The 15385-nt window shown below is 42.4% G+C and overlaps 1 protein-coding gene across 6 annotated transcripts; it reads right to left on the bottom strand.

Moving 5' to 3' along the window:
- Nucleotides 1-2468: 2468 nt before the first annotated feature.
- LOC134319158 (probable E3 SUMO-protein ligase RNF212) lies at nt 2469-14715 on the bottom strand. 6 transcript variants are annotated; one of them, XM_063000177.1, is made up of 13 exons: nt 14519-14715; nt 14304-14419; nt 12488-12549; nt 12314-12388; nt 12159-12215; nt 12021-12079; nt 11877-11936; nt 9093-9151; nt 8870-8966; nt 7481-7523; nt 6461-6524; nt 3182-3251; nt 2469-3086 (listed from the first exon to the last, which is right to left on the bottom strand). In XM_063000177.1, the coding sequence occupies exons 2-13, from the start codon at nt 14410-14412 to the stop codon at nt 2939-2941; spliced, it is 903 nt and encodes a 300-aa protein (XP_062856247.1). In that variant the 5' UTR covers nt 14413-14419; nt 14519-14715; the 3' UTR covers nt 2469-2938. The 6 variants fall into 6 exon arrangements, with proteins under 6 accessions (XP_062856247.1, XP_062856248.1, XP_062856249.1 ...); XM_063000178.1 differs by having other exon boundaries at nt 2469-3089; nt 7481-7520; XM_063000179.1 differs by having other exon boundaries at nt 2469-3089; nt 8870-8930.
- Between the last annotated feature and the right edge of the window lie 670 nt (nt 14716-15385).

Raw genomic sequence — 15385 nt, 5'->3', positions numbered from 1 at the left:
TGCAAACAACATTTTTACATAATCCATCTTCACACTGACATGCAGCCCCAGTTCTGGACTTCGTTGCTTAGGGGGGCAGTGAGAAAATCTGGGGTGGGGGGGGGGGGGGAGGGGGGGGGGGAGGGGGGGGGGGGGGGAAATTAAAATTAGCACTTTAATTTCGCCCTAAGCCGGATTCGAACCTAGGGCGGAAAAACATGCGGGATGCGCTCTGCCCAATGCGCTACTCAAACAGCCGGGCATTAAACAGCACATGGTGTTACTAAGACTAAAAGTGAACACTACCTTCCTTCTGTTTCATACATATCGCCCTGTCTCAGATCTCAAAAGCTTTGCGAGGTCGAGCTCGGTCAGAACTTAAGATAGGATAGGAGACCCCCGGGAATAAATACTCACTTCAAGCTACAAGTCTGGCACGTCTTGATCCACCAATCAGAACTCGAGGAAGACTGGACTAACCCTGTCTCTTAATACCTTCAAAAGATGACTAAAGATCTATACTACAACTTTACTAAAAGAAAGATATGGAACCTAAGCTTGTACTTACTAGTCTAACTATATATTAAAAAAATAAGACTGGTGTCTATTTATACGTACTACTTATATGTTCGTTCAGGGAGAAGTGCATCTGATAAATGCTGTAAATGCAAATGCTATGCACCTACTGGCAATGGGTGTGGCTGAGATAGCAAAATGCACTAGATCAGAAATAGTGTCCATGTACTTTCGCTCATGTAACATATCTCTCAACAGCTTAAACTGTTTAAGTGCAGGCTTGTAATTATACACCTTCAAAAACAATCCGTATAAAATAATGGCTACGCAGCCCTTCACGCTTGCCATCCCGCGCCGTAAATCCTAAGTGCGGTCGTGACAGGATGAGCGAAGCGCCGTAAGAAAAACCGCCCGTACCTCGAGGCTGTCAGGAGATCAAACGGAGACGGCCGAGGTTGTTCCACGTCAGATGTGCCATGTAACACAAACCATTTAGAGTGATGACACAATTACACTCGGCGTGTCTCTCTTCACACCGCGCTCGGATTCACCGCGTGCTTCACAGGGGCTACCGGGGTGACTCATGTTGTTGGCTCAGAACCTGGTCGTATGTAACCGGGTGCAGATACCCTCAAGCCAAATGCGCTACTTTTTAGCGTCACCTTAAACGTCAGGTAGAAGCAAAAGTTAAAATGTTGTTCAGACTCGTGGCGAGCAACATGAACCAGAAACGAATTGGTGCTGTCAGCTCTCACAAACCAGCACCGAACATCTACTCACGCCGAAAACCTTTCAAAATAAATAAGAGAGCGCTGGGCGGCACGGTGTCGCCTCACAGCGAGAAGCACCTGGGTTCGATTACCCAACCGGGTGGCCTGAGTACTTTCTGTGTGAAGTTTGCATGTTCTCTCAGTCCAAAAACATGCAGCCAGGCCAACCGGAGCTACTACACTTGTTCTAAGTGTGAGTGTGTGTGTCTGTCTGTCTGTGATGGACTGGTGACCGGTTCGGGTGTTTCTTTGCCTTTGCCCAATTAATCAGACCCACCACGACCCTGACCAGGATTTAGATATGGTTATCTGTTGCTCTGTACATTTTGTACCTTATTTATCATTTAAAAGGGACCCCCATAGAACCCAGAAGGATCTTTTGTATGGTAAGTGTACCTTATACACCGATCAGCCATAACATTCAAACCACCTCCTTGTTTCTACACTCACTGTCCATTTTATCAGCTCCACTTACCATATAGAAGCACTTTGTAGTTCTACAATTACTGACTGTAGTCCATCTGTTTCTCTGCATGCTTTGTTACCCCCTTTCACTCAGTTCTTCAATGGTCAGGACCCCCACAGGACCACCAGAGCAGGTATTATTTAGGTGGTGGATCATTCTCAGCACTGCAGTGACACTGACATGGTGGTGGTGTGTTAGTGTGTGTTGTGCTATGTGACAGTGTTGTGTTTTTAAACACCTCACTGTCACTGCTGGACTGAGAATAGTCCACCAACCAAAAATATCCAGCCAACAGCGCCCCGTGGGCAGCGTCCTGCGACCACTGATGAAGGTCTAGAAGATGACCGACTCAAACAGCAGCAATAGGTGAGCGATCGTCTCTGACTTTACATCTACAAGGTGGACCGACTAGGTAGGAGTGTCTAATAGAGTGGACGGTGAGTGGACACTGTATTTAAAAACTCCAGCAGCGCTGCTGTGTCTGATCCACTCATACCAGAACAACACACACTAACACACCACCACCATGTCAGTCACTGCAGTGCTGAGAAACAGATGGACTACAGTCAGTAATTGTAGAACTACAAAGTGCTTCCATATGGTAAGTGGAGCTGGCTGATCAGTGTATAGTCCCAATGGACTAAGAAATCATTTTTTAAACATAATTTTCTTGGTGAGATGATTATTGTAAATAAATGTAGATTCTTGCACATAAAAGAAACTTACTGGAATCAAAGCAACTTCATAAAACGGCTTTAATTTATCAGATGAATAATGAGTGACCAGGTTTAAATGATTCATTGATGGTATTCGTGTGTTGGAGGAATCTGTCTGCGTAGACGCTCAGGTGCTGCTGACACACCGAATCACATGACGGCGCATTAATATCCATTCAGAGCTCACTCACGCTGGTCTGTAATTAATTACTGCGAACACGAAGACGTTAAAAGAAAAGAAAACATTAGAGCTATTATTTCATACCCCGAAGTGCTGGGTTAACTAAAGTACGGGGGCATCCGCTGAGGGGAAGTTAGAGATCTGTAAATATGCATGAATGTGCGTTCTCTGGTGTTCCTGCAGATGGTTTAGCTTTAACTTGACCTTGTATTACAGTGAATCTGTTGTGTTTCCAGGGTAGCGGTCAGTGTAAGAATGACCCTCTTGTTCTGCGGCCACTGCTGATATTTTAAGATCGTGCTTGAATATGTCATGGCGGGGGTCCCAGAGAGGACATGGAAGGATATCTGAAAGTCGGAGGCACTTTGAATACCGGCGTTTCCCACGCTGCCTCTCTGCGATATGGCGCAATGCTGGGCGAGGTCAGCGCCGGTTCCTTCAGGCTACTGGAGAGTCCTCTGCTGCCAGCAGACGAAACACACACACTCACATATCAAATCATCTGTAATAAGTGTGTTCAACTGTTAGACTTTCAATATTGGGGCCCAAATACCTGACAGGGGTGCCTCGCACCAAGTGGCTGCCCATGGCGTTCTGGCCTGCTATTCTGTAAGGTACCGTACCTAAGAACAACATTTAAAAACATGAAATATCTTAAATATAAACGTATTTATCCTTTTCATTTCATTTTCACGGTCTACTACATTCTGTCCCTAATTTTTACGCGACACAAGCAATGCGTCTTATGCCAAGTTCACACTACATTCCAAGTGGTCAGGTCGCTGTACAGTTCACACTACACGACCGATCGGTGATAGGGGGTCTCACACTACACCATCCATCACCAACTGGAGTCGCAGACGAGCTTCTCTGGTCTCCCGAACTACGTTTTGCCATGAAAACAAACGCGAGAAGTGACGAGGGGTTTAATGATACCACGTCCAAAAATGCACGTCAACAAGTAGCGAGCGATCAAAGTTTGTGCGCTGAAAAACATAAATGAATCGGAGTGGATTCGGCTACGCGAACAGCTTGGAGGTTAATAAATATAGAACGATCAGGTCAGAAATACTGTAAAGCTTGTGTGTGTACTGATGTATTCTGATATAAACTATATTACATTGGCTGTACGACACCGCACTCATTGCCAGTCGGGCATCTCAGATCCAGATATCTGACGAGCTAGAAATCTCGCTTCGGTCGCTCGGATGGGGTTGTTGGGTAGTTCACACATAGCGATCGAGAGCCGAGTTTCGATCACAGAGCGAACGCCGATTTGCTCCTGAGCCGGCAAATCTAGCGCTGACCGGTCGGCGAGCGAAAATCAGGGCAAAAATCGTGTAGTGTGAACCAGGCATAACTCACTGTAATTTACAAGATATAACATAAAGCCTCCACTAGGGGGCATTCTCATACAAGTTCACCTAATTATTATTATTATTTTTTTTCAGCTTACGACCCTTAGGGTTTGAAAAAAACCTGTACTGCTGAATTATCTTGGTCAGGGTCACGGTGGGTTTGGTTTCCCTGGAATCTGGTTACAATGCACTAACAAACCCAGAACAGAACGACCCCCCCCCCCCCCCCCCCTTCCTACCAGTCTTAGACATAGCCAATCATGTCTGTATGTAGACATCCAACTGGCTGATAGCGCTGCTGGGGATTCAAGCCCTGGATCCCAGTGGTAGGAGGTTTATTTGTTATAAAATTATGATTATGATTTAACCAATTTGTTTTTTACTAGGGATGTAACCACTGATGGTCTGTAACGCGTTACTTAGTAACGCGTTACTCTAATCTGACCACATTTTTCAGTAACGAGTAATCTAACGCGTTACTTTTTCCAATCCAGTAATCAGATTAAAGTTACTTTTGTCATTTTCCTTAGTGAAAAGATATTTTTGCTTTCTTCTTGGCAGGGCCGGAGCCAGGGGGTGGCCAGTGGTTGCCATGGCCTTCCAGTGTTGCCAGATTGGGCGATTATCCGCCAAATTGGGCGGATTTTGTTGGAAAACAATTTAATAGCAGGTAAATAACACTTCTATTTAAAAGAATATATTCTGTTTTAGGAAGCTCCAGCATTGTAGAAGGCTATTAAAAGTAAAGTCAATTTTCAATGCTGATTTAGCGTAATAGTGTTGGTCAGTCTGTATCATATTCTTGAAAGAAAATAAAAATTTGTTTTCCATGCATTCACACTAGCATGTTCTGGGATTCAATTGAGTCTCATCAGTACACACAAGTTGGCAGCCAAATGATAAAGTATTGCAAAGGAATATCTTTGAAATATTCCGCATTATATAACTAATAAAGTAACTTGTAATCTAACTTAGTTACTTTTAAAATCAAGTAATCCATAAAGTAACTAAGTTACTTTTTAAAGGAGTAATCAGTAATCAGTAATCAGATTACTTTTTCAAGGTAACTATGCCATCACTGGATGTAACGATGCACCACAAGACAGTTAAAAATCGATTCACATGTGTACCGATTCAAATCGGTTTACATGTATAATGAATCAATATTCACTTTAAACAGCAGAGGGCACTGGCACTATTCATCTCGCCTGGTTGACGTCACTACAGGGTTGCCAGGTTCGGAATTTTCCAAATCTATTTATGTGAGGATACTTCCTTAATTTGTATTATTCATTTATTTAATGTGGGATTTATTTCACTTCAGTTTTTTTTTTTACACAAAAAGGGAAATGTGCAGCATTGTTTTGCACAGTTTGTACCTTCCTCAGAAATAAAAGGATATTCATTATTTAAATAAATAAAAGATAAGCACAAAAACAGTATTTAATTTTCTTTTAAAGGGAAATAATCAAAGGAAACTTTGTCATAATTTGTCTTCAATTTAATTTTGTTTTAAATTATCGTGAATCGCATCGCATTGTGGGTTGAGTGTATCGTTACATCCCTATTTTTACTAATTACATGATCTTTTTAGGTGGATATTTGCATTGTTATCATTTCTTCACTGTGTGTAAGATCTTTTTCATTACAGACGTTGGTCTCGGTCTGTAAACACAAATCTGTAGAATTTAATGAATAACATTTATTGTATCATAAGGATTTTACTCCTCCGTTGTTTCTTTAAAAATAAATGCTGCCCTTTATTAAAGCGCCTATAATATCTCCAGCACATCAGAACCGAATTCCTTTTTGCAAATAAAAGTGTAAAGTGAAAGCTGGACAGAAAGAAAGGCTTGGAAGGCAGAGAAGACAAACAAATAAATCCTCAAACAAATCAGCCCTGACATCTCACTCAAAGCCCAGATAACCAAACTGTAGCTCTTTTATATTGGAAATAATAATTATTCTTGGAAGAGTGGAAGGTAAAAAAGGAAGAGAACAGCCAGCAAAAAGATGGATGGACACAATTATAGGAACATTAAACGAGCAATTAAGAAGCCTGTTCTGGAGAAACACCAGTCATGTGGTCACCAGAGTCAGAATTGACTGCACGGCACTTAATAATAATAATAATAATATAATAATATTAATAATAATAGACATTTTACTACACGTAGCAGCTTTAAAACCTTTCCCATCACTAAAAAGCCTTTAGTTTTAAATTTCTAACATAAAGTGGCACATTTTACAACGAAGAACATCCGAGTGTGGTTCAGTGTGGTTTTAATAAACAGAGGATAGAAGAAAACCTCAGCTGACCTTTGTGGTGTAGATACAAGGTCAGTGGTCTCCTCCACAACATAACTGTTATCTTTAAGTCATGCTTGAACAAATTTGTAACATCCAGCAGGAACTGAGTATATAAATGTGCCTATAAAAGCAAACAGATTTCATCTCGGATTATTCAGACTAACCTATCCGGCCATCTTGTGGTGGGCTGATGACACAGAGTCTGGGAACGCTTCCAGACATTGATGGCTATGTAGAGAGAGAGGGGGGGGGGGGGGGGGGGGAGGGGGGGATTTATGCTACACATGTTCAATATTCAGACATCAGATATTTTACACTGGAGGAATCAAAACAAAGAAAGATTTAATACACCGATGAGCCATAACATTAAAACCACCTCCTTGTTTCTACACTCACTGTCCATTTTTATTTGTAGTTGATCAGACAGAGCAGCGCTGCTGGAGTTTTTCAACACCTCGCTGTCAGTGCTGGACAGAGAATAGTCCACCAACCAAAAATATCCAGCCAACAGCGCCCCGTGGGCAGCGTCCTGTCACCACTGATAAAGGTCTAGAAGATGACCGACGCAAACAGCAGCAATAGATGAGCGATCGTCTCTGACTTTACATCTACAAGGTGGACCAACTAGGTAGGAGTGTCTAATAGAGTGGACACGGTATTTAAAAACTCCAGCAGCGCCGCTGTGTCTGATCCACTCATACCGGCACAACACACACTAACACACCACCACCATGTCAGTGTCACTGCAGTGCTGAGAATCATCCACCACCTAAATAATACCTGCTCTGTGGTGGTCCTGACCATTGAAGAACAGGGTGAAAGGGGGCTAACAAAGCATGCAGAGAAACAGATGGACTACAGTCAGTAATTGTAGAACTACACAGTGCTTCTATATGGTAAGTGGAGCTGATAAAATGGACAGTGAGTGTAGAAACAAGGAGGTGGTTTTAATGTTATGACTGATCAGTGTGTATATCAGGGACATTCTTGGTTCTTGCTATTCTAAAACAAACTAAGTCCAGTATTTTTAGCAAACAATATCGATTCTTTTTAAAATGATTATTTAATGTACCATATTGTTTACTGACCACATTTTTTAATATTTTTATCAAATGATTTTGTCCAACCTGTTGTTTTAAACCCAACCCTATGACGACTATATGAAGTGGAATAGTTTATCTTACTTTCCCGGGGAAACTCCTGTTCTCAATTTCCATGTTTTCACTGCTGATGAAGAAAAAATGACAAGACAGTCATGAATCAAGCTTTAAAACTGACCAAGCACTATTCAGTTACATATAATAATCACTAGCGCCCCCTTGTGTCGATATGAACTAGATTATATCGTATCAGTTCACTTTTCTGTACATATCAGTTAACACGAGGTTCTCTTTCACTGTAATACAGTAAATTTGTGTGGGTAGACGTGTCATAAATCAGCCCCTCAGTCCGCCACAGAAGCAGCGGTGTGCTGCAGCCGCTCCGAGGTGGTCGCCTGCTCTGTAACAGTCGTGCTTATCCAAACAACCCCGAACCTTTAAGGGTTTGGGATGAGGAGCAGCGGGATGTGCTGAGTTTACATGGCGAGGATCACCTTTCTGCCTCGCAGTGAGGTACTGTTGTGGATTCAGTGCAAAGAAAAGCACCAGACCCCCCCCCCCCCCCCAATCATGTGTACTAATCCCAGGGCAAACACTGCGCCCCAAATCCCCACGTGTCGACCATTTACTCAGGGCCGGTTGGGTCAACGGGGAAAAAATGGTGGACCGTTTGTGCAGGACGTTACAGTACATCCGATTACAAGTAATGTGAAGTCAGGGCTTCTGGTTCATTAGAAAAGAGGTACAGAAATGGCATTATTTAATGTATTTATTATATAATATGTATTTATTGTAAAGACAAACAGGCTGCTTTGCATTATTTTGCCTCTCTGTTTAAATGGAAACCATCGTTCTGTGATCTAGCAACACTGGCAGAGTGACCGGGTGAAATGGCAGAGAAATTCTGACCAATACTTGAACGTTATCACATCGTCCACACCTTCGACACCTTTCCATCTAGGGAAACACCATTAACAATAACTGCAGTGACTTTAGTCAGCAGTTAATTTACTGGGCTGGTAATCAGAGGGTTCCTGATTCAAGCCCCACATCTGCCAAGTTGCCACTGATTGGCCCTTGAGAAAGGCAAGTTGCTGTCTACAGTACATATTTTAGCACATTGTAGTATAACCTACTATAATCTTACCAGTCAGGTCAAATTTGTGAACGTTTTCCTCTGAAATATGGACCAAAAAAATTCCTTCAGGCTGATCTGTTAAGGTGTCGCCCCAGCAGATGATTAATCTACATATATGATTTGGCACTGATTTCATGTCAGACGCCCTTCCTGACAACCATTCCTATTTATACAGACAGGGATTGATGGACACCAGGCACCTTCTGTATTTGGGAGCCCAGCCCAGATTCTAACCCCCAAAACTGTACATTTATTAAACCTCCTGCATAATAAAAAGTGCATTTCTGCACCTAACTCTGAAAATAATACTTGTGTACAGTATTTGAGGTACTTACAGGCTGGTGGTGGATACATGACGGGACAGAGACACTGGAGAAGAGTACGGGATTTTTGTCACTGAGGGCAGTGATACAGACGGAGATGAAAAATGGCCTTAAATAACACATGTTAAAGAAATACACAAAACTTACTTATCATTTGTCTCAATAGTGCAACACACTTCATTTTGGCCCTGATATTGGATTTGAAACAATAAGTCAATACATTGTTCTACCTTACCAGGTTTGAAACTGTTTGATGCGTGTAAATCCCTGTTAGACTGAGATACCAATCTGGAACTGGAAGAAAAAACATGATTTTTGATTAGAAATGTATTATAATACATGATCTCTGGTAGTGAAGCAGTCTAATCGGTGCCCACCACCCCAGAAAGCTCAAGCTCGAGTACAAAAGTGGTGCTACTGGGCTGCCTGGGCACTCAGGCAGCATGATTGACAAGTGTACCAGAGAGGAAAGGTAGGACAAGGTTTCTTGTCATTGATGCCACTGTAGCGCCCCCTGTTGTCTGTGTAAAAGTGCCAGCATGAGTAGTGTAGAGCAGGGTGTTTCAAGCAACCCACATTTTGTCCATGATTTTGGCACAACCCAGGCAACACAATGCGTTTCAATTAGGGATGCATCGATACCATTTTTTCCCAACCGAGTACAAGTACAAGTACATGTATTTTTGTACTTGCCGATACCGATACCAATACCTATTGGATCAGATAACTGACATGCTAGAAAAATCAGGGCAAGAATCGTGTCGTGTGAACCGGGCATAACGCAGCGACGTGCACTAGGCTCACGGTATCGGATGTTCAGTATCGGAGCCTCGTTTGCGAGTACGAGTACGAGTTAATGAGCGCGGTATCGGGCAAATACCCGACACCAGTATCGGTACTCATGCATCTCTAGTTTCAATACGAAACACAAAACAAAATGTACTTAGTTAATAAAAAGGGTGGCAATCTGGTCCCACTGTGGTTTACAAAATGTAACCTAAAGCCTCCACAAGGGGAGGAGCTTAGTGTACGAGTTCGTTTTGTGCTCATGTGTCACAACTCAGGGTTTGAAAAACCCTGGTCTGATCGGTAGCCCACTACCCCGGAAAGTTCAAGCTCGAATCCAAACGGTGCTACTGGGCTGGTTGGGCACTGAACTAATAGGATTGACAGTGTATGAGAGGAAAGAAAGGACAAAGTTTCCCCTCACGTATGCCACAGTAGCGCCCTCTGCTGTCTGATTAAGGTGCCAGCATGAACAGTGTAGTGGAACACACAGGGTTTGGTGACTGTCTGCAGCCCTTCATGGCCAGGATTCGGGTGGTACCAAAGGCAGAGCAATTATAGTGGGAAACTGGATATGACTAACTTTGGAGAATAATTTTAGGAGATGTCTGCAGTCAGGTACGGGTACAGATAAACCCTGGGTGGTGCTCAAGTGTCTGCCTATTGTGCCCTTTTTGTCATATCATTTATTTATATCTTAGTTTTATTATTTAAATCAGTTTAATAAATATGTAAGTAAAATGTATCTTTATTTTCTATGAGTAACGCCATGTTGTTATGCCCGTATTTGGTAACCCGGGTCTAAGAGAAATTTCGAATGGGAAATATGAGCGGAGATTTCACAAATTGCCTCTCTGGCATCCTGTAGTCATAAAAAATGTTCCAAAGCTGTTAGGTTTTGTTTTATGGAGATTCTTCTGTCTATTATCACTGGATCCTCTGAATTATGACGTCGTTAAAGAGTCAAAATATGAATAGTGCGACATGTAAGCTAATGCTACTGCGCGCTGAATTGACGTCACTAGACTGGAAGCCTCTTAACGTTTTCTTTTTTCTTTTCTTTCATAAGCCTCTTAAATAAGCGCACGAAGCAGCGCGACTCACCGGTGTAACAGTGGAGCGATATTCACAAGTTTTGGTTGATATTTTTAGTAGCTAGCTACATTAAAGTAGAAAGCGAGGACGGTCGGGTGTTACGCCTTCGGTTGTACTCACCAAAAGCGGGCCGCTCGTTCCGTCGATTCGATCGGTGTAGTTCAGTGACGTCTAGTTAATGCGCGGTAGCGTTAGCTTTCGTGTAGCGTTATTAGTATTACGACCCTTTAACGACCTCGTAATTCAGAGGATCCGGCGATGTACAGGAGAAACATGTACACAGGACAAAACGTACAGGGTTCTGAACATGTTTATTCAGCACCCGGGTCTCCAAATATGGGCATAACGAGGACTACAGAATGACGCACGACTTCAGTGGTCTATTGTCTGTGTATGGACCTGCTGACTACTTCTACACCTTAGTTCTTTTTGGAATAATAGTATTAACTTCGTAATTCACCCTCAGTACCTGCTTGAGTCTAATCAGAGGTTTTCTATAAATGCATTTTGTCCCTTTTTCTCCCGATTTTTAGCGAGTCGAATTATTACCCAACTGCGTTACGCCCCGCCCCGACTGAGGAGAGCAAACTGACACACGCCCCCTCCGACACATGAGCAGTAGCCCACTGCATCTTTTCACCTGCATGAGGAGGGTTCTCATGCCGATCAGCCTTGTGCACGGAGAGCCACACCCTGATCAGCATTATTCCTCCACCCTGTGCAGACGCCATCAACCAGCCATAATTGCATCAGTTATGAGCTCCCTATCCGGCTTTTCCTACCCTATAAACAGCAGCCAATCATTGTTCATGTGGTCGCCCAGCCCAGCCGGATGGCAGAGCTGAGATTCGATACGATGTATTCGGAATACCAGCTCTGTTGTGCTAGCGTATTTTCCCGAGCGGCCGAGTGTGATCAGAGTTTTAGTTGGTTTAAGCCCCGTTACTACTGGGTACATGTCAGTAGTAACTGGGCTTAGTGCAAGAATATGCAATGTACTGTGCAAAAAACCTACTGCAGCACAGCAGACACTTACATATACGGTACTTACACATACTGGCTCACACCTAGGGCCTAATAAGAGTAGCCAGGTGGAGGGTAACCAGAGTATGCGGATGAAAAGCTTGGGTCACTCTACCTTTGCTGTTGAAGAACTAATTCTAACTTTGTTATGTAGGCTTTCTGCTCTGTGATCTTTCTGTGTGAAATAAAACATACAAAACGTTAATCTTAGCTGATCATTTCTTCTTTAATTATTATTGGTAAGAATTGATATTCATACTTGGACATTTGTTGCATCTCTTCTTGCATTTTGATGACGGCCTCCTTCATTTTGACATGCTATACAAGCAAACAAGCTCAAAAAAATCTTCTAACTGTACAACAAAAGCAAGAAAATCACAAACACAACAACACATACCTTCTGCTGATAGTACGCTAGCAACCTTTTCTGGTGTCTCGACTGGAACTGCAGGACCTACGTAGGTGGATAAATGTGTCCCATGGTCATATTTACTCTCAACTACGTGCTAATGAGGGTAAAAGTCGGAGTTAAATATGCGCCTGCAGGGTCACCTTGCTTATCTCTGTGAAGCGTTTAACGGCAGTCGTGCCGATGTCTGAGAAGAGTGCCTTGACCTCGGAGCTGCTCTGAAATTACACGAATATACATTATGACTGTAACTGTGGAGGCCAAACCTGCAGCATGACGATCCACAATTAAGAAAAGAAAAGTCTGATTCCTCTTACTTTGTCTGATAGTGGAGACAGCTGACATTTTGCCTTGCAGATCAAGCACTCGTCTTCTTTTCCTAAATAATAATTTTATTGTGACCAAATAGCAGGGAAGCCTTTGAAACACTCGGTAAAACTACAGTACATTAAATGTACTGAAATATTGATGGTTAACAACAAATCTTTAAAGTTTATAAACCAGTTCCACCAGCATCTTACCCTCAAAATTTGAACAATTTTTGCCCACCATCAGAGGGGAAAAGAAAAGCATTCGTCCTGTCATCTGGACTATGCTGTAAGCCAGCCATGGCCAGGAGACAAATAGCCAGTAGCCCTTGATTTGCTCAAAACTTGCTGATTTGCTGAAAACTGATGTGTAACAGGGGTGTTTCGTCTATTAGGGGCGCTACAGTAACACCACACCACCCGTTTTGTTTGTTTGTTTGTTTGTTTGTTTATTAGGATTGTAACGCCATGTTTTACACTTCTGGTTACATTCACGACAGAAACGTTAGTTACTCATCGCACAAGGTGATATCGAACACAGTCTTGGACAATTTAGTGTCTCCAATTCACCTCACTTGCACGTCTTCGGACCGTGGGAGGAAACCGGAGCAGCCGGGGGAAACCCACACGGACACGGGGAGAACATGCAAACTCCACACAGAAAGGACCCGGACCGCCCCACCCGGGGATCGAACCCAGGACCTTCTTGCTGTGAGGCGACACTGTGTGACCCACCGAGCCACCGTGCCGCCCCACCACTAGTCGTGTACCTGAACCGCTAAGCTCCTATTGTCCCATAAACCATGTACAGAAATTAAAGAGGTATTAATGTGTGTACTGTTTGCTGTGATCACACATTTAGATGAGACATGACCAGGGATGAAGTGTATTGCAGTGGTCTGTGTGGGTAAAATGAAAAATAATGCAGACCATCGATTGGTCAAACAGAATCGCCACTGGAGTGAGACCAAACTGCATTTGATTTTATTAAGTGTCATGGAAATAATGTGTCATGGAAATAATGAAAAACCTATACAGAAAATAAACACCACAACAATTGCAGTGGGGCAAAACAACTGTCCTGTTTTAGCTACTGCAATTGTTCAGTTATAGAGGCATGTTTGCTCTCTGTGTCCGTTAGAGAATGCTGTCACAGCTACACCTCGATACCCTAGTGCAACTGAAAACAGACAATAGCCGTTTAGGTACAGGACAGATAGTTCTGAATTTGGAGGGGCTTTTGATAACCACTGGGTTGTAATATTAAAGTGTTAGCTCAGCAGTTAAGGTTGCTTGTTCAAACCTCACCATTACCAAGTTGGGCCCCTGAGTGGGCAGCACAGTGGCTCAGTGGGTAGCACTGTCACCTCACAGCAAGAAGGTCCTGGGTTCGATTCCCAGGTGGAGCGGTCCGGGTCCTTTCTGTATGAAGTTTGCATGTTCTCCCTGTGTCAGCGTGGGTTTCCTCCCACAGTCCAAAGACGTGCAAGTGAGGTGAATTGGAGACACTATTCATGACTGATGTGAACTGATGAATCTTGTGTAACTGGTAACGACCTTTTCTGTCATGAATGTAACCAAAGTGTGTAAAACATGATGTTAAAATCCTAATAAATAAATAAATAAATGAATAAAGGGCCCCTGAGCAAAGCACATTAGTTTGTACTGCATTTGTTGACACTTGTCAGATGCTTTGTATGATGGTGTCTATTTTGACCCTGGCAAAAGACCACTAATCCATGTACTTCAAGACTGTGGCAGGTGTAATTTGTCACCTGACATCAATAAAGAAGCTTATTGCTGCTAAAAAACATAAATAAATGACCTTTTTGAAAGCACACACTGCAGATGATATGACCGCAGTTAGTCAGAGCCAGTTGTCTCTCCCGTCCTGGAGGCTTGAAGCACAAGTTACAGCAGATCCAGTCCGACATCCTCTGTCTAGAAAGAACATTTAGTTAGCTAATTAGCATAACCAATTAAATGAGAAAAATAGAATTTAGATAACGTTACTTATAGACTAATTAGCAATGAACTCACACCGTCCTTCCAGAAGCACCAAGCTAATTCATTAAAAAACACTTTTCAGTTATCTGTACACAGTACACGGACTACTTTAATACCTGCTTATGATCTTTATCTATCTAAAACCAGATTTAAATACCAATTTAGGTCTATCTGACATTCTGTAGTTACTTAATGTACTTCAGTGAACTAGCTAACGTTAGCTTGATTTGTTTACATCGTTATATAGCAAAGCGCGTGAGCATCATTAAATCCTAAAGTCTTGGAATCGACTCCAGTAACGATTCCGACTCTGTGCGTCCAAATGCATGGAACTGTTGGAGTCGAATAAAAGAGTCGATTCTAATTAACCAGTGAATTGTTTCATAAATAAGGGTTATTTATTCTTTCTTAATATAATATTTTTAAAACATTATTTAAAAAGAAACCACCAAAACTCAGATAGATAACTATTCATGCTTTGATTGGTCCTAAGTAAGAGTTTATTTATTGATTCATTTTCACTAACTGCTTCGTTTTTGTCAGGGTCGCGGGTGAAACTTACTGACTGGCTTAAATTACACCTCTGGGTTAAGTGAAAGTAACTAATCTACCTACTGCAGGTTTTTGGGAGGAATTGGGAGGAAGCCAAAGTACCTGGAAGAGATTCACTTAGACACTGAGATAATCAGCAAAACTCCCTACAGACCACGAATGAAGAAAAGGCTCGAACCCAAGTCCTCAGGGGGCATGTTTCCAGTTTAACCCATTCTACAATATTAATAATATTAGCTTAAATGACAACAGGACAATCAGTCTCACTAACCATGGACACACACACCATTACTAAATAACAACAAGGTGTAATTTAGAATTGTCATATGTTCCAGTGAGGTGTTAGAA

The sequence above is a fragment of the Trichomycterus rosablanca genome, chromosome 8 (assembly GCF_030014385.1).
Source record: "Trichomycterus rosablanca isolate fTriRos1 chromosome 8, fTriRos1.hap1, whole genome shotgun sequence".
In the NCBI taxonomy this organism is placed as follows: Eukaryota; Metazoa; Chordata; class Actinopteri; order Siluriformes; family Trichomycteridae; genus Trichomycterus; species Trichomycterus rosablanca.
This window is presented reverse-complemented; position numbering and strand designations above follow the sequence as displayed.

Bases quoted from the DNA above. Each gene is read 5' to 3' on its own strand.
- LOC134319158 (XM_063000176.1), bottom strand. From the start codon at position 14,412: ATGTCGGACTGGATCTGCTGTAACTTGTGCTTCAAGCCTCCAGGACGG. The intron at 12,550-14,303 runs GTCATTTATTTA...ATTATTATTTAG, and splicing joins CAGTGTGTGCTTTCAAAAAG to GAAAAGAAGACGAGTGCTTG. The intron at 3,252-6,460 runs GTTAGTCTGAAT...TGTTGTTCTTAG, and splicing joins ACCACAAGATGGCCGGATAG to GTACGGTACCTTACAGAATA.